A 26,842-nucleotide genomic window follows, 5' to 3' on the forward strand; every position below is an offset into this window, starting at 1 on the left:
TCTGCAAATGATATTCTGAATTTGAATAAACTGCGTACAATACCGGGGAAATATCAACGAGATTGATCGATTTTTTGGCGACCGATTCGAATTCAGTGTCGACAATTGTTCCGTAAAGGTAAACATTACACGATGCGATGCTCCTGCCAGAAAAATCGAACGATCAGGAAGAAGATTTCGGCGTGAATAAGCGACAAACAATTGCTGAATCAAGAACAATCAGACTGGTCAAAGATCACTGCTTTTACATGGCAAATCCGCTGCAATATTCACATGTACAATTAAGCGCGAGTGAACATTGTTCAACCGTGCAAGAGCCATATCATTTGATAGTCTAGAATTGTGAGGATCGCTTGGTAGTTGCTGTTAGAATGTTCCCAGATTTTTACTGAGACGTTGATTCTGAAATCAAGTTATTAAAGAATAAAAAGGCTTAATAATGTTTCTAACGAGGGAAGAGTATCCAATTCTCCGTAAGCGGTGGAGACGGTATAAACAGTATAGTCCATATCGTGCAAGTATCTATCCGCCTATAACGACATTGATGTGCTTCGGATGGATGAGCATGGCATAAAGATGAGCAATGAAGTAAACGATTGTGCGTGAAACGCCGAAGAGCCTGTTCACCGATGAAGGTCGTCGTAATGATGCGCCGCTGAAATGACGTGAACCGCAACTGCGGCTCAGGTGCGGATAAAAGCGCGATTTAGCGGCAGTAACGAGAGAATTGGAGACCGACGGGTCAGCAGGGCCGTCCGTAATCGTCAATGGCGTGGTGCAATCAGCCTCGAGACGGGCACTCGAGTCCGCTCGCTCGTCCGCGCGCCACTTCAGAAGAAACGCCATCTCTGCGATGCGCAGGACGAGAGCAGCGCGTGAGGCTGGAACGGCGCAAAGCAGTAGGCGCACACGAAAGTCGGCGGGCGCGCGAATAAGCCAACGATTGCTATTGATCCGGATATTAATAAGACGGCGGCGGCGGCGCTTGGGGGTAGATCGCCGAGAGGAGGAGCGGAGACGCGCGGCTGCAGGCGAAGCGCCCCAGTGGGCGCCGGAGAGGCCGTCGGACTGGCAGGCGTCGAACGGGAGGCCGGAGCAGGCCACTGGACCGCGGACCGGGGCTCGGCCCGAGGACAGCCGGGCGAGAAGTGCGCAGGCCTCCCGGCGGCGCCGCGGCCGCAGCAGCGGAGCGAGCGAGAGGGCGCACGGCGCCGCCGAGCGCCGTCGCTGCGCGAAATGGGAACAATGGCAGGCTGTGCGGCTGCCGCGGCTGCCGCGGCGGGCTGCCAGTAGCGCTCGGGCCCTGCTTCCGCCCGCTCTGCAGCTTCAGCCCCGCTCGCGCGTTCCTCTCCCCCCGGCCGTGCTAGCTCTCTGCCTCCTCTCTGCCTCCTCTCTACCCCCCGCCCTCGCTGTCGCCCGCCGCTCGCCCTCCGACGCCGCCACTATCGCCAGTGCGTCGTACGCCCATGGACTGCCCGCGGCCGGCATGCTGAACCCTAGGTAGGACACTTCGTCTCCGGCGCTCGCCCGTCCTCGCTCTCGCGAGCCATTGCACTCGTGCTCCTCCGCCCGGTTCGTCGGCCAAACCAACGCGGCCCCTGCTTGTTTGCTCAGCGCCCCGCTCTCTCGTCCTGCCTTGCCTTGCCTTGCCCTCTCCCGTCTTCGCTTGTAGTGCACGTCACGCTAGCTCTTCGCAAGCTCGTCCTACTAGTAGATCAACCGCGTTGAACGACGCAGCTTCAGAATCGGTGTGCACAGACGTTGGCTACTGATAGCGACGGGGAAAAATCGGCCAAGCTTTAGTGTTTCAAACCTATCACCTAGTGATGCTCTAGTCTGTTCAAAAATGAGCAATCGATTGAGGGCTCGCACTGCACTGCCGGCTCACGGATATTTTAATGATGGTCCGCCGTGATTGCTCACTCCCGATTTTCTCGGTGGAGAATAAAGCGTCGCTCTTTATTGAATGGTCTCGAATAGACGTTGAACGCACGCTAGAGCCTAGTATACGTACAAGTGTAACGCTCTCTGTGGCTCCCGTTGCAAATCTGAAGTGCTCGACAAAGCCAGAGTGGACAAACAAAATGGTAGGCTGCGAGTACAAGTTGTAAACAGCAGCGGCGAGCGATACAGAGCTTGGGAGCTTTTCCAGAGCCTCGCTATATCGCCTTGAAGCTAGGGGGCCAAACGAGGTAAACGTCCTACCTTAGTGCTTTCAGTGTTTTTTACGGCCACTCGATCCGTAGAACGCGACTGTCGAGGCTGTTTATTGAATAATTCTATTACGCGAAAGGATAATTAGTCACCTGTTGATCGTCGGGCAAGCCGTCGCTCCGATCCAACAATCGTGCGCCGTTAGATGGGAATAGATGGATTAGAAGATAGAGGCGGAACGAGTCATTTGCCACGAGAACGTGCGCCAGGTCCGTTGGCCCCGTGGGTGTCGGACACCAACGAGCACGGCGCGCCAAGTTCGCGCGCGACGCGTCCCGCCCGCAGATTAATGCGACTCCGAGCTGGCAGCTAGCGCGCGCTGAGCGGCGGCCAACTGAAAATTTAACGCGCGCAACCGGATTCAGAGCAGCGCCGGCCAATTTGCCGATTGCCCGAATTATTCAGCGCTCCCGAGATAGAAGTGCCGTTCCGTCGCCCTTTCCTGCACGAGCAGTGCAGCTTCAATTATTCGGCGCGGTCCGTAATTGCGCCTTCAATCGGAGCCCACCTATGCACCCAAGAACCTTGCCGCGGCAACCTTGGCCGGCGCGACGCGGCCACCAAAAAGAAATTGCAACGAGAACGCCCAGGGGATGCTTTTGCTGTGCCCCCACCGATAACTTTGCCCGCATTTTTTTGTCGTCGGGCTGCGTAACTCGATTGCACCGGCGACGGTATCGATCGCGCCGAAGCTCGGCCCACAACCAGCGCCCCGTTGGGCTCGCCGCTCATCGCACTGCTGCGTTTCAGGAGGAGCCAGGCAGTCGGCAGCAGCAGCAGCTCCGGCACCAGCTGAGCGACGCGCAGATGGGGGGCCATGCGGACTGAACCGGCGCCAGCAGCAGTGGCAGCGAGCCTGCGGCGGCCCGGGCCCGCGGCCGCGCGCAGCTGACAGACGCCAGCCGGCGCCGCGGCGCGGCCAGCGCAATGACGGTCCTGCCATCGGTCTCGGACGTCGCGGACAAGGCGGTCTCCACCGAGGACGTCAAGGGCGGTGGCGGCGGCGGCGGCGGCGCGGAGCTGGCGCGCCTCGAGGCCGTGCTCTCGGCCCTGGTCGAGGGCAAGCTCGAAGCCCTACGGGCGGGCGCGGGCCGCTCCGCCGGGCGGCCCCGGCGCCCCTCCTCCTCTAGCCTCTCGTCCTCGCAGCCGCGCGACCCGAGACGACCCGCACCCGCCGGCGTCCGCGCCGCCCGCCACGCGTGCTGCAGCGCCGCGCAACCGTGAGTGCTCCCCGGCCGGCGCTCGGCGGCTCGCTGACCGACTGCTTGCAGCAGGGCCGCCTGCGACGCGGACGAGCAGCTGGCCCTCGGCTTCGCGGACGAGCCGTGCGGGCCCGAGGACGGGACGGGCCTGGCGGGGCTGGAGGCTGGCTTCCGGCAGAGCGCCGGGCGTCCGCAGAAGCCGCGCGGCGGGCGCCGGGGGCGGCGCCGGCGGGGCCGGCGGCCCCGGGCCGCACGCCTCGTCGACGTGGAGGCCGACGAGCTCGAGCTCGGCTCGGTGATGGTCGACCCCGACGACCTGCCGCCCCGCGCCCGCTGGACCATCATGGCCACCGCCTGCCTCCTGCTCGCCATGTCGCTGCTCCTCGTCGGGGTCACGCTGCGCATGGCGCCCATCATCGACGAGATGGGTGAGTCTCAGCCCTCGCTTCTGTTTCGCCCTTCCTGCGAGCTGCGGGGGTCCGTGCCGACCTCCGCTGGCGACCAGCTTGGCGAGCATCCGTCCGCCTCGTTACGAGTTCGATTGGCGTCAGCCACAGCCGTTTTGTCCACGGCGGAACATTCGGTTTCGTAGTGCGACTAGCTTCTGCGAATGTCCAGAGGTTGACAAATTGCAGTATTCTTCTATCCGAATGGCGTCCCCGGCCATTATAAAGTCCGATCTTCCAATGAAACATCCGATCTTGATCGCTAACTTCATTATCCTTACGTGCGAAGAACATCGTACTTGCAGTTCGCACATTAATAGTCGACTATGAACCATGTGTTAAGAATGTAAATAACTGATTAATAGTCTAAATTTTCATGATAAAATTTTGAGATAATGAATAACAGACTGACGTATTAAACGCCATCTCAATGCTTCGTATCCGAGACAATGATCGATGCAACGTTGTTCCAATGGACTGAACAAAACATAAATTTAATTATTCGAATGTAATGTCATTTTTCAAGAAGGTATGTCGAATATTTGTATTTATTATACTTTAAAACAGTATTTTTGATGACGGATAGAACCTAAGAGTTTCCGGACTCCAAAATGCTAAATGAATCCTAAACAGTAAAAAGGTATTGCATTATGGCAATATGTAACTACAATTGAACTTTGTGCACAGATGATAAGTTAGTTTAATTTTCATTTATGAATGTTGTAGCAAATTATCATTATAGCTAAACGTTAAAAGTCTACTAATTGTGCCTCTACTGGGACAACTCTAATGTCTTTTTAAAAAATGATAAAATTTCGATCAACAAGCCAAATTGATTAATGAAATAATGCAATGCTTATAAACTATAAGCTTGTTGAGACTAATTCTTCATATATTGATTTTTACGCAAGTTGTTTATTTACACTTGTCTAAGAATACTTTGAATCCACTAGGAAATGGTTGCCCTGATTGCAATTCGTGCATCTTAATCTGTCATCTTTCCATCCTATTTCATCCTACTTATCGTTTACATGTAGCTTTTAAGATTGAATGTTTACCTAAAATTTGATATTAATTATGGAAATATGATAAATTCTTTACTGGAAACGCTAAAAAGGAAAAAAGGGATTTTTTTGTCGAATCAGAATAATCGTTCGTTAAACTTACAAGCACCTGCGAGGCTTATTGTTATATATTTTCAACATTCTCACTTATCTTAAGAGCTAAAAATATGATTTAACATGATAACCATATTTGTTGAACAAAATCTGACAAACTTTTGCTGTAAACACATAATGAATACCATTGATAGAAAAATATGAGCATAATTAGAATTCATTTGCATCCTTGAATTACATTCTTTGAAGAATAAATTAATTTTTTTCATTTTCATACCTCATTTTACGTCTGAATAGCATTTAAATATGAGTTTAACATATCCACTGTCTTTTGACAGCAAGATGAAAATTGAAAACTAACTTTTACACCAGACGGTATTTTTACTAATACCGTCTAATTGTGAGTCAGATTTTCACGCCACTAGTCTGGGCATAGTAATGGATTGTGGTTTTAGGGAGGAAGGTGCTTAAAAGATAAAGTATTCTAATTTGTATGTGGTATACGTAAAGAACCGACGCATTTTCGCGTCATCCACAAACAAGGGTAGTAAGAAGACACATGTATAAAGTATGAGGACTTATATATAAAACACTACGTGTTACGTTTTGTGAAAAAAAATTGCAAGCATAAGAAAAGCCGAATTGACCATAGTATGTTTTTGAATCCAATTTGCACTAACCTGGGTATGAGAAATGATTGTTGCGTGCCACAGAGCGCAAGGTGACACTTACAATATTGTCGAGCAATGTCGCGCCCATAGGTGAGAATATAGTACACTGAGACTTCGCATGTATTGCTCACCCCGTGTAGCATCGTTCGCTATCTGGTTTATTCTTTCTGCGGTTATCGTTCAGTGCTGCACAAATGATCGCACGCTTTACCTCGATATAGTTATAGTTTGTTTTAGAGCAGTTCTGAATGATTCCGCGCAGCAGTTTTACGAGAAAAACTCCAAAATTGAGAAATAAACTTAGCAACAGTTAACGTACAGCAACCAGATGTGAACTTGTTGTGACTGATTTTATTGCCAGCATTTTATGTGCTCATACGTTTTCTTATTATTCCCGATAAAACTGCTGCAGACAATCATCAGCACTGCTTTAAACTACGTATTAAAGTCTATTCACGATAATATTTTCAGCTTTTTCTTCACCAATAATCACTTCGCAAAGCATTGCTTACTTCACATATAAACAGGGTCTATTTTTTTAAAATTGGCACATTAAACAATATCGAGCAACTGTCAATTATGATCGGTTCCGAACGTTAATTCAACATTATCAGCAACTTTTTTACTTACAAATATCGGACGTACCGTGACAAAAGAATGAATGTTTGGAATAGGCTGATGATGCTGTTGCACTGTCTAATTGTAAGTAAAATATAATGTGCATGCATACGAACGTATTTAGAACATGCTGGCAATGCTCCAACCAGTTAATACCAAACAAAATAGTGACTGGAAAATCACATAAATGTGCATATATATGCATGAGTTTTAAGATTTCTAGAGCGGAATAGCAATACAAATGAAAAGATTCCAAAACAACTTATTGATTTCTTGATTGATTCATGAAAATAACTAAAAACTAACTTGTACATGCTACGACAACTAAATGGCAATAAGTTGTCGTAAAGTAGCAATTGATTTTTATGCTAAAGAGTGCTTAAAATACTTAAAATTCACATTAAGTACCTAGACATATTCAATTTTAGATATATATGCTGGCACACATGCGTGCATTACTTACACATCCACATGATACATTGATGTGCTATTTATCATATATTTGTTTTATTACATTGCCTATCACATTGTTATTTTTCGAGATTTTCAATTTATATGAACTGCAGCTACGCTGATCTGTGTCAGTCTGTTCATATTACTAATTAATGAAGGTGCTAAACTTGAAATCACTTGAACTATGAGATTTCTTTTGTAGTGGCTGTCCGGTGCTCATTACAAATAAAAACTCATCTTTTTTTATTTTTCGTAGTTCAATATTTTTTATTCAAAATATTCCAATATTACTAAAATAAAACACTCATGTTCCATTCGACTCGTCTTTCAAATCAGTCTAAAAAGAATCCTTGCACAGAAAGTGTATAAGATAACGTATCGTATTTTCTATCAATTTAATCAATGAGTCTTTTATTAAGCCGTTATTTCAAAAATATAGATATATGAACGTTAAGTAAAATTTGTAGCCAAGTGTTTAACCATACGAATTTTAGAAGTATGCTTGAAAATAATAAAAATAGGGACAAAAAAGTTTCATTAAAAATATTGAATTCTTCACGTTGTTAAATGGATCCTTGAATATCAATGACGTTTTTAAGCTCAATATGATTATACGATTTGTCACAAAAATAGTATACTTTTAAAAATTTAACTCAAAATCAAGTGTTATCAACTTATTTTTTTCGAAAAATGGATTTACGAAGCGTATAAACTTTTGCATATTCAAAAAAGTACTTTATTTTGAAAGTTACGTATCTCAAACTAAATTTCACCAAATTTGCAATTTTTTTCTTATCTGGTATTTTTTTATGTGAAGGAAATTGGACTGAATCGATATAGATAAAGAAATGATAAAACACTTTTATGTTTTATTAACTGATCCGTTAACGTACTGAGAATTTACTAATAAAAAAGAATTGATGAGAACACAATATTTGAATATCAAGATATTGTTCGTGGTGGAAATAAAATTACTTACGATTCAATGCCATTAAAGCTAATATTCTTGATTTTTAATCAAATTGAAAAAAAAACAACCAATACCCGGAATGATACATAAAGAGAGAGTTCGCTCCAATATTTATTTATTTCTCCAAAGTTATATACGTATGTAACGTCGGGCCGTTTATTAGAAATAAATTTTTTTTTCCTCATGTACTTTTGTGTAGCTTAAATTTTAACTCGGTAAACTAGCGAAGGAGAGCCTTCAGCTGAAGCAGCTGGAGGACACGTGAAAATAGTCGTCCCTTTATCGCGCGCTTTCCGATGTTTACCTCGCACGATCATAAAGTTTTTTGAGTAGGTTTAGATAAAGAGTAAAGGAGCCGCGGAATTCCACCTGCATCCTGTTACTCGATTTCACCCAAAAGATTTCCACTTTTAGAAGTCAAAACTTTTGCTATAAAAAAAAAAACCTTAATAACTAATTTTACATAAATGAATCGGGAAAATAACAGCATGATAGGAAAATTTCGCAGCTTCTTGAAACCTCCCACACACTTTTTGATTAGAAATATAGTTGCCGCGCAATCATTGAAAATAACTCGAAGTTTTAAAATTACAAATTAGAAAAATGAGGTAAATAGTCGAAAACAGTTACTTGAACGAATTTTAGCAAATCAGTTATTCCAGTCCACAATTAAATAATACCCTTTTTTCGTTCGAATTTATTTAAACAACGAAGTGAGTTAATTAATTAAGTTACCAATTGTAAACATGTAGGATCAACAGATTTTCGCGTAAAATATATTAAATAATAAGGAACTTGCGTTATTTTTAAGAATTAATTGTAATAATTTTATATAATAAATAACTTAATAATTATAAGAGAAACTGTACTAAAAATGGTACTTGGAGAGTCATCTAGCGAGATAAGGCCCAAACTCTTGAACGCGCGCCCCCAATTCTCACCACGCCCCCGAACCAATTAGGGCCCGAAATCCGAAAGAGAAAAGGAGGGAAAATCTCGGTTGGCCAATTACAATTCACTGGCATTTCCACTCTTCCCAAATTTCGAGGGACTGAAAGAGGGATTTTCCTCCCAACCACCCCCAGGGTTTAAAAGGGCATGCGCAAGCGAAAATCGCTCTCTCACGCTCCCACGCTCCACACAAGGTTTTAAGTGCAACTCATTGACCAAGTGCCAGGTCCAGATTGACTTCTCCAGTACCAGTTAACTAAATAAAAGAAAAGTAAGTTGAAACAAAATTTTATTCACTATCTCTCCTTTTCCTCTTCTTGTTAGAGTAGCTGATCGAAACTCGTGAAAAATAGGTCTTCGAAAAAGTATTTCAGCAGGAATTGGGATACTTTTTCAATAAGACAGTCGCGCCGTTAAACTAAAATAAAATACTTTTTATGTGATAATTCCGGCAAGGTTTGGGATTTTCACATCCAAGTCCCGATTCCATTGGACCCTGGTGTTTGATGGAAGGCTTGTAGTCCAGTTTAATTTTTTCACTCTTTTTACGCGAAACGCGAAGTAGAAAAGCTCTAATTCTCCAATCGCTCGTCCCGGTTTAAGCGTACGCACGCAAACCAAATAGAGCGCTTGAGATTACGTCCACCTCAGACGTACCTGAGATAGTGACCCGGATGTCACACGTAAATTAAGAAATACATATATATATATATATATATATATATATATATATATATATATATATATATATATATATATATATATATATATATATATATATATATATATATGTATTTCTTAATTTTCTAAATTTTCTAAATTAAGAAATACACACACACACACACACACACACACACACATATATATATATATATATATATATATATATATGTATTTCTTAATTATATATATATTACAAAATTTGTAATTCAGCAGAGGAATATATACACTGAGAGAAATGACCTTATAAATTTTATGATAAATGTAAGAAAAATTACTATAATAAATTATAAAGTAGGGATATACTTGTCTTATGATAAACTTTGATATAATTAAATCAATTATTACAATTATTGTAATAATTTTTATAAGAAGTGGCGTATAAAAATTGCTACAACGTATTATAAAAATTACTACAATACATAACATAAATTAGGATATTATAATATTTCCGATACCTATTGTAATATTTACTATGGCTATTATAATATTTACTATGTACCTAACTAATTTTATAATAGCATATATATTTTCTTCTGATTCTGCTTTGTAAAAATTGCTATACACATAGCAAAATTGACCATTTTCAAATAATGCCACGGATTATTCTAAAATTTACTATGTGAAATAGTAAAGAAAGCAACTTAAAGTAGTTATATTTACTGCTTTGAAAGATAGAGCGCGCCATCGTAGTGTTAGGTTAGGTAAGGTGTGCTAAAAGCGCGCGTGACACGTGCATCAAGATCAAAACATGGTGGTGTTCGCCGGCACGAATTTTTGTGGTATCTTGTGCTTTTATATTTGGATTAACACAACTAGGTGGCGTCTTCTAACTCGCGAGCGACCGAAACTCTGTCCAGTTGATATATAAGGGCAGGGCTTCCTGTCGTATATATGTAAAAATGCGTGCGATGCGAATTGTGTAGCGAATTGCGAATTTCAGGTTAGGAATTAGATAGGACAATTATAAAAATTAAGTTTATCGGTGAGGAAGCTGGGAATGGAACCATTGAAAAGGACGTGATAAAAGCACCACTGACTATCTTACGGCAAGCAAGATAAATTTTTTTCATTTATGGTTCGGAAACCTATAAAAATTATTACAATCTTAATGAAAATTTGCGATATTGGAAAGTAAAATTTATAAAAATCTTCAGAAAAAAGTATTTTCTGATTATAGTAAAATTTATATTTGAAAATTTTACTATGTAACATAGTAGTTATTCCTACAATGCAAGTATGTCCCAAGCTTATAATGTTACATAGTAAATTTTATTACAATTATAATAAATTTTATAAGGTCATTTCTCTCAGTGTATATGTTCACTGATTTGGATCTTACTAACAAAAACTAAAACTGAAACTAAAAACTAGAATCTTTATTCTAATATTGTTCTTCGCCAGGATTTAATGAGCATTGCTCATGCTGTAGTGTAGTAATTCAAGGACGCATCTCTATATCTTGTATATATGATCCTTTCCATTTTATTTAGCTTTGCTGGATAAGTAAATCCTTTGGGCGCATGTTTCTTTGTAGTGAGAAAACATAGTTTTGAGTTGTGTTTCTGAATTGCGTTTGCAAGATAATGTAAAGACAATATCATCAACAACTATTGGGTCTTTTTGTTTGGATTATAATTTAAGTGAATACACTGAGTTCGCGTAGATTTGTTTTCCTTGATGCCCTCTATCAAAATATAGTAAAGCTTTGTTTCCTAAGTAATTGATATCCCCATAGCTAATCCGATAGCAATTTGGACGTGGAATCGGTCTTCCTAGGGTAGGCTTTGCTTTAGTCATTATTGTCTTTGTGTTATTATTTTCAGCAATTTTATCTATTGTATCAAACAATGTCTCTGTTGGTTTATTTGTGGTATTTTTGTAACTACTTATAGATTCTGTTTCAGAGAACGTTGTTTTTAAAAATATTATTGGTCTGTTATCTTTTTTATATGGTTTGTTGGTGTCACTATGCTTTTCATAATTTTTTTGTAAATTAGTTTCTATGTTGTTCATGGATATTTTAATAAAGTCATTCGTATTGTAATTATTTTTTTCATCAATTTATTTGGATTGCATCTTTTTAAAATAAAAATTTATTATTTTAGTGTGTGATCTATTATGTGAGAGTTCACAGGTTCCTTGTTTGCATAAGTATGTTCTAACATCTAATATTAGTTTTTCCTGGAATCTAGTATTATTATATTAATGTCGAAGGAAATACAGCTAAACTCAGTTACATCTATAATCCTATTACAAGACTCCTTAGGAACTGATTGGCTTATTTACAATATAAAAAGGTATTCTACTTTGTTATTCACTTGACAAAATAGTTTACTCCGACTAACATCACCCTTTGTTGTCATTGAATTGTGCGTAATGTTACTTCCATCATTGATACAAGCACCACTGAAAAAAGTTTCATGTGCTTTGTTCTCAAACACATTGCAAGCCTCCGTCGCTGATTAGCACTGATGGAGCATAAATAGAGCGACGTTAAATAAAAAAAAAAAAAAAAAAATACTTCCATCATGGTCGATGTTTTTACTTGCTCGTATTCTCTTACTTTTTTATTAGTAAATTTTTGAGGAGGTTAACAAACTAGCTAATGAAACGTTAAAAAGTGTTTTATCATTTCTTTACCTATACCGATCTAACCCAATTTCGTTCATAAATTTCACCAAATACATAGTGCCGAGATTCACTTGAAACTTCTATAGCTACGTAGATACCAAATGACTCTCGTACATTAAAAAATTAGTCTGCTGTAAAAAATTATGCCTTTTTGCGTTTAGGGTAGTGATACGAAGTATTATACTGCTACTTTCTATAGAGTGAAAATCTATTTCTATTGAATTAAGGTGTTCATCACTTTGACCTACTAACATTTTTTCACTCGCAACTGTGCTCAATATCGTTCCGTGTTTCTGTCCTTGAAAAGGTCCAGTGATGAAACAAAAAATGTTTGAATCTTGAAGAAGTTGAAATAACTCGATTTCTTAAATTAATGCATAATTTTTCATCGATACAGTAAATTTCATCGCAATTATTTGGAATCCAGATTGATTCATAAAGCTTTAAAAATTTGATCTTGGTATCCTTCCTTACATCTAATGTCAATTTTATAAATCATACAATTTTCATGGTTCTTACTGACTTGGTTCATTTTGTTCATTGAATTGTATCGAGTGTGCTTGTATTGCTTTCATATCAAGCATGAACAACGAGGTAACTATTGAAAATAACGAACGCGTTTCAAGTGGATTTGGCGGAATATAGAAATACATTGCGCATAATAGTTTGTTAAACTCCAATGCCACTTGAACAAGAAAGCTAGATCAATTGATGTTTTATAGATAGTTTATGAGATTGGAAGATAAATTGAACGATGTTGGAGTATGTAGAGCCATGCAATCGAATAGCAATGAAAATTCTGGCACAACTGTGTGTTTTTCTTTATTCTAAAGAATGGCGTAGTTGCGTCTTTGAGCAAGGCTTTACTTCATATTACATGACATTAAATGTCGATTGCGCTCAGAACTTGGATTAACCGTGTCGTTTGGGCCGAGAGTCGGGATTGGATTAGAGGCTGCCCCTAATTGAGAGTTCACCGTTGGCCTGCTAACTACGTTGCGTTCTCGCGCGTGCCGTGCGCCCAAACGACCAACCTCGTTGGAGGCTGCGAGCAAAGTAAAAAGCGGACAGCTGGCGCACAGTGAAAACCTATTTGCAGGTCGAATGAAAGATGTATTCGCTGGCCAGACGCCGTTGATTCAAGCTTACTTACAGTTATTCCGAGCCTCTGGCCCAGCGCCAGCTCATCCGCTCGACAATGCGCTCGTGATTGGTTGAATATCAGTGAACGGCGAATAGAGTCGTGAACGAGTTGTGTCGCGCGCGATGTCAGAGAGGAAGCGTCGATGCGAGAGAGGAGGGCTGAGAGGGATGAGAAGCGAGAGCCGAGAGAGAAAGCTACAGCAAGATTAATTCGGGACGGCTGCACGAGCAATTTTTCCATCTGGTTATTGATTTTCGCGACCGCTGCGAGCGACCGAGAGAGAGAGAGAGAGAGAGAGAGAGAGAGAGAGAGAGAGAGAGAGAGGGCTCTTCCGAGCGCGAAAGCTGCCGGAAAGCGTGGAACGCTCGGAGATCGATTCGGATGAGGACGAGAATCGCTGCACGAGGAGAGCTCGCGGCAGGCCAAGAGCACGAGGGTAGGCCAATTAGCGCCGGAGTGGCGGCCATCCGGCGCGGCTACAGCTCGACACCGGCCCCGCTGTCGAGATGCCGTGGCGGCGTGGGCGCTTCGCGAGCTTCTTTGTGAGACGTCGACTGGGTAGGGGCGCGCGAGACAGCCGCAATCAGCCGCTATGCTCCGCTCCGCTTGGCGCGCCAGAGAGACGTGCACGTATATAGCGCGTGCGAGCGGCGGGAAGCGAGGTCGAGGGCGCTCCGTGTGCCTCGAAATTAAAGGCGCCGGAGCAGAGACGCGCCAACGCGCGCGACCAACAGTCAGCCGGCAGCCGTTTGCGCGCCCGCACCGCCACGGCCACCGCCACCGTCAACAACGCCGTCGCGCACGCAGCACTTCCGCCACACTTCCACCGTCGCCGCCGCCACCGCCGGACCGCTCTTGTCCACCGACCCACAGGTTTTTACCCGCTATCTCTAAGCCATTGCGATCATCGGATTTCACGCGAAACCATCCCACCTGCCCTCCGTTGGCTTTGGTCGGCATTGCCTCCCAGCCCATCGACAATCGCGTCGATTCGCTTCAATTCAATCCGATATCATTTTTCAAGCTAACTCGACCTTGATCACTCGCGGAAGTTTGAAAGAGCGACCTGAACGCCGGCCTGCAGCGCCTTCATTTGAGCTGTTTGTACTCGAGAGCTATTCAAATGTGCGATCTCTCAAGATAAACGTGCGCGTACGAAGGCAGGCGCACGAATGTTGAGAGCCGAGTAATGGCGATAAGAGAAGAAGGGCAGCTGGTAATCGACACGACGACAAGATTGGAGATCGAACTATCGGGAGAGCGTTGAGTTGCACCCATATCGCAAGGGAGCGCGACGAGTGCCAGTCGCACGGCGGCGGGCCGGGGGATCGATGAGTCCCTGAGTCCGGCTTATGGCTCTTCACCTCGACACCTCGTGTTTTTTGTCTTGACGGCGATTCGAGCGCTCTTGTCTTGCAATACAGTTGCGTTCCTCGAGCCATCCCGACGCTCGCTCCGAGCTGTTGATTCGCGTGACGCCAACCGCGCGTTCTCTTCTTTGCTCGCACAATGCCGATGTTCCTCGATGCAACTGAACTACTTCACGTTCGTGCTATTCGCTGTTCTGGAGCTGTAGCTATGCGCAACGGAATGCGTAACGTAATGCGCAATGGAATGTCGCGACGTCGCAGCGGATTACTTGCGAATGGCATGCCGTCCGACCGAAATCGGCCTCTTCTACTTGAAAACCAAAGGCGTAGCTACGGGATGCTAAGGTTGCGAGCCTCGACTCTGAAATGCTGCTTTAGGCTTAATCGGAAAGTACAAGTGCGAGGTGGGCGGCTTGTTGTCGAGCTGCTCCTACATGTGAACGAAAAGCACGAAAGAGGGTCGAAAGCCGCGGGACGTAACGATACTGCGAGTGCGAATGGACGCAGTGAATCGGCGCAAAGTGGCTAATCACACACTGACCCACATAACGGCGCGGCTCTCTCCGTTATGTTTGCTGAACCCTCAGTGATTGCGGCCCGGCGCTGTGCTCACTTTTCATTCTTTCGCGTCAATATTTCACCAACGTTGCTGCTTTAGCTATTTTTAGCGCCAGGCAATCAGCCTCCGCTATCGATTGTCCTCCCAAATCGCATACGCGGGCACAGAGTGCAGAGTCCAGTAGCCGCGCACGCACAGCCAATAACCTACGGCTAATACTTCAATTTGACGCTCTGTCGATGATTCATTATCCGCCAGAAATGGCCTTTTGCCGGCGCTTGCCGATGATTAATAATGCGTCGCATCGACTTGCCTCTGCGACGAAAATTCAATGTTAGTAGCTCGCTCGCGTGGCAAGACTCATTGGCCAGATGCGACAACGACATGCGCACCGGAGTGCAGAGCAAAGCTTCGATATCTGGAGATGAACAAGTGATTGAGAATGTCGATTTCGCACAGAGCGAAAGGGAGAAACAGGCAGACGAAGCTGTGGCCGAGGGACCCAAGGCGAATCGTTAACTCGACGTTCGACTGGCGATTGTGTCGAGAGCTCGATGCTCGGCCTGCGATCGAATACCCCTCTTCGTTATCGGCCTTGAATTTTAATGTGCCCAGCGCGTTGTCTCCTCTTTTGCGGCTGTTGACTTCCCAACAGCCCGTAGCCTGCCTACAGATCGCACTTTGCACTCGCTTCGACATTTTCTATACATAGCATCGGCGGGGCTATTTATAGACGGATAAAGACGGCAACGTGTCAGTGAACAAGGCCTCAGTCGTCCAACACGAGGGCTGGAGCCCGAGCTGCTGCGAGCTCCGAGGCGTCGTTGGTTAACTGGCTTGAAATCGGCGGCTGCGTCGAGCAAGCGCGTAATCAGGCTGGCTCGACTCGGCTCTGCGTTTCGGGTTGTTCGAACGACGACAGGCGGAATCAGCGGATACTTGCTGGACCGAGCGACTGCCGATAAACGGAGTGCAGTGCAGCCTCGCCTGATCGATCATTTCTCCGTTTGTCTTTGTCGCACGCGCCTGGCACTTGGCACGCGATTGGGATCTCGCAGCTCTGACAGAGTCGTCCTCGTAAATTCGCGCTGCACTTGACAACCGGCCGTCCTGCAAGTGGCTTTGCTAATTACGCAAACGGTTTATCGCACTCGCCAGTCTCACGTGGCCAATCGACCCTGACTGGCTGAATTCGGTCACAATTGAATTAGCCTGCAAGCGAATCCGAATCGTCTTTGCTGACTGATTGTGGGCGCAGGCAGTTGCGTCTTTTCTTTGAGTCCATTCGGGCAAAGCCATACAACCTATTGAAAAATTGGAACTGGTTGCGCAAGAGCTGTCTATTTTTGAGCTTCGAGCACGTCAAGCAGAGTAGAAATAACAGATTTTACTACTTGTCAGCTTTCAAATACGGTTTCGCTGGCGTGTGAGCCAAAGAAATAAAAACACCCGTTGGTTGCTACGCAGATGCGAACGACGGATAAGAGAATAAAAAAGTAGGCGATGTCTAGTTCGCAATTAATGAAGTATTCTAGAACCGCGCATTGTCTTCGCAGCGATGTGGTTGTGCACTTGAGGCATCGCGAAAGTTTTATCTCTCCAAGGCTATGCGGCACAATAGAATGCTGTTTGTTGATTCATGCTAATTGTAGAGTTTGTTGTAGCTGCACAATAACAGATGTTCGCAGATGCGCACCTAGCGCCATATTGATTCGAACGAGTCGCAGGCCAGATAGCTCTCTTGAAAACAATATACGAGATACTGGAACGTTCATCTAATCGACAAATGTCAATTCAGGTGAGATGCAGTCGAAAATTCTGAAGAAAATACTAATAACAACAAACACTGATGATAGGAGACTAGCCACAAGCGGGAGCTTGCGCAATGAATAAAAACGCAGAGCTTGCGGCAGCAAGGAAGTCCGACAGTGCGTAGTACTAAATGAACTAGTGAGAACGGGGAAATCCGGACGATGATTATTGGACAATGATGATTTACGCGCGCGTCTGCGCCATTGAAATACGAAGAAGGCCGAAGGATGGTATCTGGGTCAACTAGCATTATTCGTCACAAGCTTCGCAGCCGAGTTAAAATACTTGGAGTGGCAATCGCGGAACGCCAAACGAAGTGGTCGTGGACGCGCCGCTGCTTCCCACGCTGAGAAAGCCGTTGTGTCGGGGCCGTCCGTCGGTGAAATGCCGACGCGAGTTCCGGAAAGCCGAGTACCGAGTCGGAGCGAACCCACTCTGAAACCCAGACCGACGATCTTCGAGTACGGCACTCGACTGGTTAGCCCAACCGAGGAATCGCTAGGCTGTCGCCTCCTGCGAGCTTACCTCGAAAGCCCGTGAGTCTGTGGAGTGCGCACAGCGAGTCTCGTTTGACTTTGTTTGCCAGCTCGCCTGCTGCCAGACGGCTCCTCGCTTGTTTGCTTGCTGCCGCTTATCAGCCGGCAGCTCTTCCAGTTCGATACTTTCGCTCTCGCTCGAATCTGCCCTCTGTTTGCTCGAAGAAAGCGCTTATCAGCCGGTCTGCAATCTGTCAATTGTCAGGCGCGAATAATGCCTTTCTTTTTTCTTTCTTCCTATGACGACACTCGACAAACGCACCTATCTTTTTGCCGCACCAATTTTTCCAGTGCGCGCATTACTCCGCCGCTGCTTTCCCTCTCGTCCGCGACTCTCCGTCGCGTTTTTCACTGCGGTAGGCTCATCGAAAGGCTGACAGCGGCATTTCAAATGAGATCCGGTTCTTTGTTCTTTTCAAGCCGGCCTTATCGATGAAGGAGCGCGCAGGCAGACGAGATCGTTGCATTTCAATCCTACTCGTGCATAGTCCGACGGATGGTTGGCTTTTCTCACTCGTTCCTTTCGTTTCTCTCTGCTGTTCGTGGTTGTCGCTTGGAGATTCGCGGTATAACATAAAAATTCCAGCAGACGAGGCGCGCGTGAAAAGCGCATCTGCACGAGTTTCATAAGGTCGCCGCCTGCAGAGTTTTCGCGCGCAAACACGGCGTTGCGGCACGCACGCATTCTTTCCAGCCCGTTTCCGTGAAAGCAGACTCATTGCCAGCGCTCGTCGCACTACGCCGAGCGAAAGTGTGCTTCGCGCTAGTTTGCTGCCGCTAGAGCGACGCGCGCTGAAAGAAGCGGCATCCTCGTCAATGAATGTTTCGTTGGAGCAGCGCGCGTTCGCACGGGTTATCCAAATATTTGGCCCGACCAATATACCGGGAGCAGTATATTTGTCGGTGGGCGTTCGCGCCACGGCCTCTTCCCATCTCTCGGCGTCGGGCCGCTAAATCGTATCCCGAGAAGCCGAGCGAATCGCGAGCGCCGCAGATAGGACTGCGCGGTGGGCGCGTACGCGCGCGCGGACACAGCGAAGCCAGTTGAATGGACGGCGAAAGGAAATGCAGGCCGCGGCGACGGTCGTTGCTCGCCGCGGGCGCGCATGCTCGAGGACGCGCGGACGCGCACGTAGCAGACCTGACACCCCGTAAAGCCGCAGATTCGCCAGCAGAGAGCAGCTCCGAAAATAGGCGCCCAAGGCCTCCGCCCGGTGCCGCTCGCGCGCCCGCGCTGCCACTGGCGCTGCTGCTCCTTCCACTCGCTCTCGACTCGTCCGGCGGCGCGCAGCTCGCCAGCTGCACATCTAGCGCTTCCAGTGGCACGCCGCGCTCGCTTATCGGCCGCTTCCACTCGGCGACTCTTCCGCGCCCACGGCCTCGTTTCAGCTCGACCGCTTCCAGAACAATGTTGGCGCGCGACTTGCGCAGCCCTCGCGCTTCCGATTCCCACCGCCCACCCTTTATTTCTGCCTAATACTTGTGCATCACCTCGCTCTCGATCGGAATGCTCTTCCCTTTATCTCCCTCTCCGTCGGCGTGCTTCTGCCTGCGTTATCGACCTTTGCCGGCAGCGAGAGTAACACTCGTGCGAAGACGCGGACGGCAACTGCCCGGTCAGGCTAGCCGAGGTCGCGAGCCGCTGTTGACTGCACGGCCGATCGGCGGATTAGACGCGATCGCAGCAAGCGCGCTGCGGAGGAGACAGCTCAAACGAAGGCATTGCGAGGCGCCTGCTCGCGCGAACGGCATTCGTCCCAACAGCCGAGCCTAGCCAACGGAGGGGGTGGGCGAGCCGGGCGACGAGCCGCCAGACTCGCTGCTGCTGCTTTTGTTTCTTTGCAGCGGGGCGCCGGAGCATGGCCGCCGTCGACGCGGTAGGCCACTAGCGGCCACGACCTGGCCGGCGATGGACGCCACGGAGCTGGACTGCAACTCGCGGCGCCGACTGTCGAGCTCGTCGGAGGAGCGCACGCTGTTCCACGTCGGCGAGCTGTCGGCGGCGCGACGGAGCGGCGCGGAGCTGCCGTCGCCGGGCTCGGACTCGAGCCAGCAGCGCGAGCGCCCGCGACGGGTGCGCGCCGTCGCGCGGCGCAGCAGCTGCGCGCAGTGCGGCCCCGGGCCCGGCGGCGCGCGGCCGCGCAGGCAGCGCCGGCCCTCCGAGTTCGCCGAGGCCTCGGCCAGGCGCGGCTCGGCCGCGCACCAGCAGCAGCGCTCGCGCGCCAACAGCTGCTCCCGGCCCACGCCCCTAGGTAGTCGCGCGCGCGCGCCGGCGTTCGCTGACGGGGCCGGGGGGAGAACAGCGGCCGCGGCTGAAGCGACCGCGTCCGCGCGATCTTTGCGAGTTGCTGGCTCCGCCTGCTCCGCGTATTCGATTCACAGTTTTCAGAGGAACATCCAACTACGAGGTCTTCCCGATTGCTCGACCTGGCGAGTTCTTCGCCACGTGGTATTTAGCAATAATTACATTGGCTTCCAGTCGATCATTTTGGGAAACTCGAGCTTCCAAGTTTGTCAAGTGTTGAAACGCTCATATCCGCTTGCTAAGATTTCGGATGTTTCGGATGTGATCGAGGAATCAGAAGAGCCCGTAAGCTTTTTTGTAGAAAACTCAGCCGCAGCCAAAGTCTCTGTTTTCCCCTCGAGCTTCGCTGACTATCCCCGTGCGCACGAATCGAAATGCATTCCGTGTTTTTGTGCAATATGAGTATTCCGTGAATCGCCTGTTTTGCTTGCTCGTTCACCGGTGATCCGATCAATGGTTATTGCTGACATTCTCCTCTTTTGCATCTCCGAAGAATATCGAAAACGTTCTCCTTTAAGCATCTCTACGCGTGCAAGAGAAACTTGAATTTTGATAGGCGTCAAACCAACCAGAGCTTATCTTCGAATTCTAACCTGCCTGTAGCATCTCATATCGTATTTTTCGTGTAGCTCACTCGCATGAGGTAGAACAAATAATCTCGACTTGGTAAATGGAGCAAACGAAATAAGCTCAATGCCGGCATTTTTTACGCACGGGTCTAATCAACAAATAGTAGGATATAATAGGTGAGGCTATAGTGTATTCATTGCTATATATATGAGATAGCAACATTGAATTTTTCGGCGAAACGAACTAGCGTAAAGGAAAAATTCGGCTAGCTCCGCGTAACGGCCTTACGAGTTGACTATGATGCCGCAATCGATGTGCGCCACAGGCCAGGCCAACTGAAAACCACCGTTGATTGGTCCGCCGAGAGCCGCGCGCGAACACAATGACGCCGACGTTCTAGATTGTCGCGCGTACATCGGCAAGACCGAGCGTCCTCGGGCCGGGCGAGCCTCGCGGCGCGCGCCGCGTGCACTCGGTCCGCAAGGGGGAATGTCAGCGATCGCGGGTGCAAGCGTTGGTTATGGGCGCAGGTGACGGGCGCCGCGCCTCGGCCTGCAAGAGGAAGAGCTCGAGCGGCAGCGGCGGCCGGCGAGCCAGCAGCGCGGCGGCGGCGGCGGCTCACTACCGGCGCGACTCCGTGCGCCCGGACAACTCGCGCAGCCCCTCGACGGCCGGCGGCCTCGAGGCCGCGCTCAAGGACCCGCGCGAGGAGGCGCGCACCCGCCGCCACCGGCTGGTGGCCCTCGTCCTTCTCGCCATCTTCGCCTTCATCCTGCTGGCCGCGGTGCTCGCGGTCGTCATCACGCTCACCCACAGCAGCTTCCACGTGCCACCTATCGGCTCCAGGGAGCTCGCCGAGCATCGCGCCAACGTAATTATCCGCCAGTCCCCGCCCGCTGTCCCCACTGTGTCCCGCGCGCTCGAGCGCACCACGGAGCTCGCCGATCGATCGCCGAGTGCGCTCGAGCCGCCGTTCCGCTCCTGCCCTCGCCCAGCTACCAGTCCACGTCCGCTACTCAAGCACGTCTTCGTTGTCTGTTTGGAACAGGACGCAGTTGACCCGAGCAATGCCACGTTCGTAAGTGATCAAATCGCAGTGCTCGCTTCAGCGCTTGCAAGCTCGCCGTTCTCGCGATTTCGCGATTGCGATGGTCGGCTGCTTTCGAGCTCACCCCGCCCTCGATAAGGCTCGTTGGGCGTTGCGAGAAAGTGCGCTTACGAGGGAGCTGCTTGCAAAGCTTACGCATCCGCCTGGGCCACTCGTTACTTCCCCGATTCGAGCCGGTGTCGCGTTGCTCGAACGTCGAGAGCTTTGGCAATGAACCGCGAGTGGTCGGGAGGATCGGGCTCGAACGCAGGCGTCTCGCAACTCGTGCACGATTTCTTCGAGAGTGGAAAGCGGCACGGGAGCGCTTAGCTCGCTGCTACGCGTACTGCCTCGTCTCGCCAGCCCCTGTCCTCGTCACACCTGGCATCCTCTCGTGCTGCGGGCTACTTATTAATCATGCGCTTTCGTCATTTCCGTTTGATCAACCACCGCAGGCACACTTTTCTCTGGCGACATTCTTGAGCAGTCACCGCTGAACAATATATATTCTAACTCTATTGACAAGTCGTCGCTATTGATCGAATAAGAGCGCGCGTTTTCAGAGAAATATCGAAGTATATACGATACGTGGAAATTAAGAGCGAGAATTTTATGAGATTTGGCTCTCATCTTTTTTTCCCCATCAACTATGGAAATGACAATTTATCAGCGCCACGCCAACATCAATAAGAATGTTTTCACGGTCAAATATTTTTTAATACTTTTTTGGAAAAGAGCTTCGTCCAGAATAATGACTAAGAGTTTAGAAGAAAGCAAACGCTTTTGGTAATATTGGGGTCAAGTAAAGCGTGACGTCGTCTTTCTCACAAGGCGACTCTTTCTGCTTTTCTTTGGCACAGACTCTCAAAAGATCCCTTACAATTGATCACTGAAATGTCAATAAACGCTTTGTTTTCTCTTGCCTCAGCTAACTTGAGCAAAGTCCTGCCGTCGGAACGTTGCACGACCCGAGTAAATGAGTAAATATTTGTCGATCCTCGATGAATTTAGACAGAGAAGATATAAAATGTCAATCGCCGTCGTGGGATTCGTGCAATAGTGCAAATATATGCGACTCTGATAGACTACTGTTACGCGGGTAGTCGGTCAACTTTAAATTATTTTCCACTTCCCAATCGGTTAAACATTATCAATACAACATTTTCGCCAAATGGATTTGCTTGAAATCTTGTAATACAGCGCTTGTATGTGGACTGACTTTTGTTCGATGCCGGTCGCGTTAACAATAACAAGTTCAACTGCCGGAACAGAAGATATTGGAGTTGATGCTAGGCTGCGCGTGAACAGTGCGCACTGCATCGCTACATTGATTTGTCGTGCACGTGCAGTTGTGAGGGGAAATATTATTAGCGAGTTTCAAAGAAGAGTCGTGCAAATGCGAGCACAAGCTACAGCAAAACGTGCGTGCAAATGCTCGACTTATAGGTATATCCTTTCACAAAAGCTGTAGGTGGAAAAATACATTGGGAGTTGGCTGTGGCCGTGGTGTTCTCCAAGGTGAGACACGCCGCTCGCATTGTAATCCTTCGGGAACAGCTCGAAATCGCGTGCGACGCAGCGTCGCGCCCGCCCCAGTGCGAAAAACTCGCTCTTGATCGCCGGCACAGGCTGCCAAGAGGGGGGAGCTCGCGAGCTGCCGATCGCTTGTCTAAAGTCTGGCTTTTCGCTTTGGTTTCAGTCCGCAAGGAGAACGAAGAACTACTGAACTCGCTGAACCGCGATCCGACGGCGAACGGCACGCCGGCGTCGAGCTGGGCAGCCTGATGGCCAGCGGAGCACGGAGGGAGAAGGCACCAGCCGCAGCTCTGTCCGTCGAACCTGCGGCAACCTCGGATGCATTTCTCGACAGACAGCTTGTGTACAGTGGAGCTGCTTCAGCTTTGATCGGCTCAGCTCTGCCAAATTATCCGAGCCGACAAGCAGCTCCGCAGAGCGCGCGTCGTGTCGCGTTTACGCACAAGTTTTAGCGCTCGCCGCTCTCTCGTCTGTTTGAACAGTGGTATCACTCGCACCTTCGCACCTTTTATATTTTCTCACTTTCTTACTCTTTTTCTCTTCGCTTTCCTCTATTTCCTCTCAGACCCATTGGTCGCGATGATTAACAGCTAGCTTTTACTTTTCGATATCTGTCGCATTCTTGTACTCGTATCAAGACTTTCACCTCGATTAACATGACAAATAAACAGTTTCCCTCGATAGAATCTTCCCTAGCACTTTTTGTCAAATCCAAGTCCCGACATCGAGTGCTCTCTTATTTCTTATTACCGGTCGAGTCAATAGCATTAGTTAGCGATATAACGTAATGTATACAAGGCAACTTCGAAGTACAAATCAGTAGACAATATTGATGCGTTCGACAGCACTATTCTAATAGCAACTGCTTTCAGTTGACCTTGTCAATCCTACTGTGATGATATATATTATTCAAAATTTTCAGTCTTACGCTTTCTTTTTTACTACTACGAGCTTTTCTCAATATCAATTTCACATTTAAATCTTTTTCAAATTTCTAACGTGCAACATGGATAACTTTCATCAAACATGTACTGCTATTAATAGAACATTACTGCTGTACGGATAACCGGAGCTAATTTAACTTTAACGGGCAATAACTCGCGAAGGTATAAGTATCTTGTACCCTGTCAGTGAAACAGCTGAAGCTCGTTACACTTCCAGCTTTAATGGCATCCACACATATACGTACCGAGTGAGTTCTGTGAGGATAGTGCAAGTAGAGATAAGAAGATACATTATTTGTTTACCAATGATTCAATTACAACAATTGTTCATAGATAATGCGATCCACACGTTCAACAGTGGAAAAGTTATTCGAATTAAAAAAAAATGTTCGCTGCATCGAGACATGATTTTCAAGCATCCACTTGTTCGCTGCAATTCCATAATTCCATAAACGGTTCCGTTGCGATTAGCGAGCGTTAGTATTGGAAATTAAGTTAGCCACGAAAGAAAACTTAGGCGGCTACTTTTGCGCATATAGGTATACTAGAAAGTTGTAGGGAACTTTTCAGTTGTCGATGTTAGAAAGTAGCGCTGCCCGAGTATAGAATAATATCAGCTAGTAGAGTCGATGTTGCCTTCGACGTCGAATATTTGAAAAGCTGTAGAACTTTGTCGTTTGGTTTGTTACCTTTACTTTCTAGAATATCCCGACAATATACTAAAAAAATGAGCAGTCTGAAGTTTCGAATTTAGATGAATTGTCTTGATTTCAAAATGAAGCGACTTCTACTGAAATATTCGCGTTCTCGTTAGCGTACAAGCTTTGAAGACAAACATATATGCGTCCGAATGGCCTTTTCGGAAGAATAACTGACTATATTTCATATAAAATGGTTGATAATTATGAACGTGAATTAATGTGAAGTTAATTGTATAGAGCAGTAAACAAGTCAATCAATGGGTTACGTGAGGTTTTGCTTCTGCTCGTTCAGGTGACAGACTGCTTTTACTTGCTATCAGTAACTGTGCAATAGAATATCAAAAACCAATAGGCAGTAACGAAATCTAAAACAAATTGTATTGTTGTCAAATGTTATTCACCGTTACTCTTTCTTTCTTACCCGCCCATTTTATATCTTGTATCTGACAATGACCGTTAATAGATAATCATATTTCAATGGCGTATTTGACGGTTTTTATCGCAACGAACGAGTAGAATCATTTGACTCGAGTCTTCTGAAGTACGTACCAAGCAAGCGCAAAATATTTACTGTACAGGGCGAACAGCCGCGCAAATCCGAGTGTCGCTGAAATAAAAATATAAAGTATTTGTTAAATGGATGTAGCTGCCGAGCGTCATTATTCGTTCAAAATTGCGGTTTATTTTGTTAACAACTCGATACGTCTACATGATTTGCAAGAGAATTGATCGCACGAAAGAACAATTGTACGTCAAACAACGAAAAAATTCTGCAAAAGGCACACGAACAATCTATGATGACTTCTATTGGATTCCAAAGCACGATACTGCCTCAGCCGATGAGAAAATCCAATGAGAAGAAATATTTGAGTTTTCTGTTTATTTTAACTCATTACATCGAGTGTACGTTTGAACAGGATGTAATAATAGTATGATAGCTGAGTTCTTACTGGCAACTGGCATGGCGGTGTGATCCACATAGATCGCACTTTTATAGAAATCATTAATACATAACGCGAAACGCATTTGAGCTTGTTGAGTCACGATTAGTGTGCGATGATAATTTTCCAAGTCTGAAAAAGCAGGTTAAAAATTATAGCCTACATTTTCATAACGTCAATACGAAAACTACATGACAATTCAAGAATATGGATCCGCTCGGAGGTGAATGAGCTGATTGGACTAAATAGAGCTCATTGGCGGTATGTGGCGCAGTAGCATTTGCAACGATGGTTGTTCGGGGCTTCGAAAGAGTCGAATTGCGTGCTTTGATCTGATACTTGTATATAATTGCAGGTAATTGTAAGCGAACATTAATGTTTGATTATAATAGGAACAAGCATATAGTTTACAATGTAATTGTTAACCACTGTAAGCATAGAAAAATGCAGAAGATTTACTGTGGAGGATCGCCACGCGCGGCTCTAAAATTGTTGTTGTCAATTGTTAAAAATACAAAACTGTGCGTAGGCTCGTTGTAATTGAATCTTTTTAGTGCATTGAAAGATAAGATGTAAGTTATTGTTGTGGCAAGGTGCTCGCTTATCATGTCAATAACGTGTAATGTACATTTTACCGGTGGTCGTTGCATTACGATTGTCACTAAAATAATTAAGATATAAGTATGTACTTAAGTGATGCGTGATTAAATATGAAGTGTACCTAAATATTGCGTAGAAAACACGTAGGAACCGAGTGAAGCAAAACGCTTGTATTCGTACAACCGTGGACAAAATTGTATTGGTGTGTTAATAAAAATTTGAATAGTTTAAAACATAATCAACCCATTCGCATTACTACGTTATGTGTACGTATTTTATCCAAACGATTGATTTCTTCAAAACCCACTGCTTCAGTGGAGCATTTTGAGCATTTCAATTTTTATCTACGCGCAGATCATTGACTCATTTCTCAGTTCTTCGTTGCCCGACAATTTGCTGCACATTAGAAAATGTTACGATAACGGAGCACATACCGCAGTACGGTTTACAATTGACAGTCTTCCAGTAATTCTGTTCATTTTTTTATAAAAATTTCCGTTAAATGCATTAAAGCCGACCGGATAAAGCACACAAGACTTGCAACTATTGCATCTACTTTGCGATAATGCAAGATCTTAGCTTATTCTTTCATTTTACGAACGATCAACAATTATTTATTGAAAATTTAACGATCAACGGATATTTCATCGTGTAATAATTAAAAATGTCTAGTAATTTACGCAAACAGTTAGTGTTCGATAAAACATCGTGGATGAATGAATATTTGGAATATCTCAATC

The 26,842-nt window shown here is 46.2% G+C and overlaps 1 protein-coding gene across 6 annotated transcripts; it reads left to right on the forward strand.

The window, feature by feature from the left end:
* Window positions 1-1,058: 1,058 nt before the first annotated feature.
* LOC131669771 (uncharacterized) lies at window positions 1,059-26,325 on the forward strand. Of its 6 annotated transcripts, none has more exons than XM_058945308.1 (6): window positions 1,059-1,500; window positions 2,965-3,434; window positions 3,486-3,844; window positions 20,824-21,164; window positions 21,342-21,371; window positions 23,080-26,325. In XM_058945308.1, exons 2-6 carry the CDS (start codon window positions 3,142-3,144, stop codon window positions 23,104-23,106), a joined length of 1,050 nt encoding a protein of 349 aa, XP_058801291.1. In that variant the 5' UTR covers window positions 1,059-1,500; window positions 2,965-3,141; the 3' UTR covers window positions 23,107-26,325. The 6 variants fall into 6 exon arrangements, 5 of the variants coding, with proteins under 5 accessions (XP_058801291.1, XP_058803696.1, XP_058802874.1 ...); XM_058947713.1 differs by lacking the exon at window positions 21,342-21,371 and adding an exon at window position 22,189; XM_058946891.1 differs by having other exon boundaries at window positions 3,489-3,844.
* The last annotated feature ends 517 nt before the right edge of the window (window positions 26,326-26,842 follow it).

Source organism: Phymastichus coffea, unplaced genomic scaffold, assembly GCF_024137745.1.
Source record: "Phymastichus coffea isolate CEN01 unplaced genomic scaffold, Cenicafe_Pcof_1.1 PCOF00001, whole genome shotgun sequence".
NCBI lineage: Eukaryota > Metazoa > Arthropoda > Insecta > Hymenoptera > Eulophidae > Phymastichus > Phymastichus coffea.

Bases quoted from the DNA above. Each gene is read 5' to 3' on its own strand.
- LOC131669771 (XM_058947713.1), top strand. From the start codon at position 3,142: ATGACGGTCCTGCCATCGGTCTCGGACGTCGCGGACAAGGCGGTCTCC. The intron at 3,435-3,485 runs GTGAGTGCTCCC...GACTGCTTGCAG, and splicing joins TGCTGCAGCGCCGCGCAACC to CAGGGCCGCCTGCGACGCGG. The intron at 3,845-20,823 runs GTGAGTCTCAGC...TTATGGGCGCAG, and splicing joins GCCCATCATCGACGAGATGG to GTGACGGGCGCCGCGCCTCG.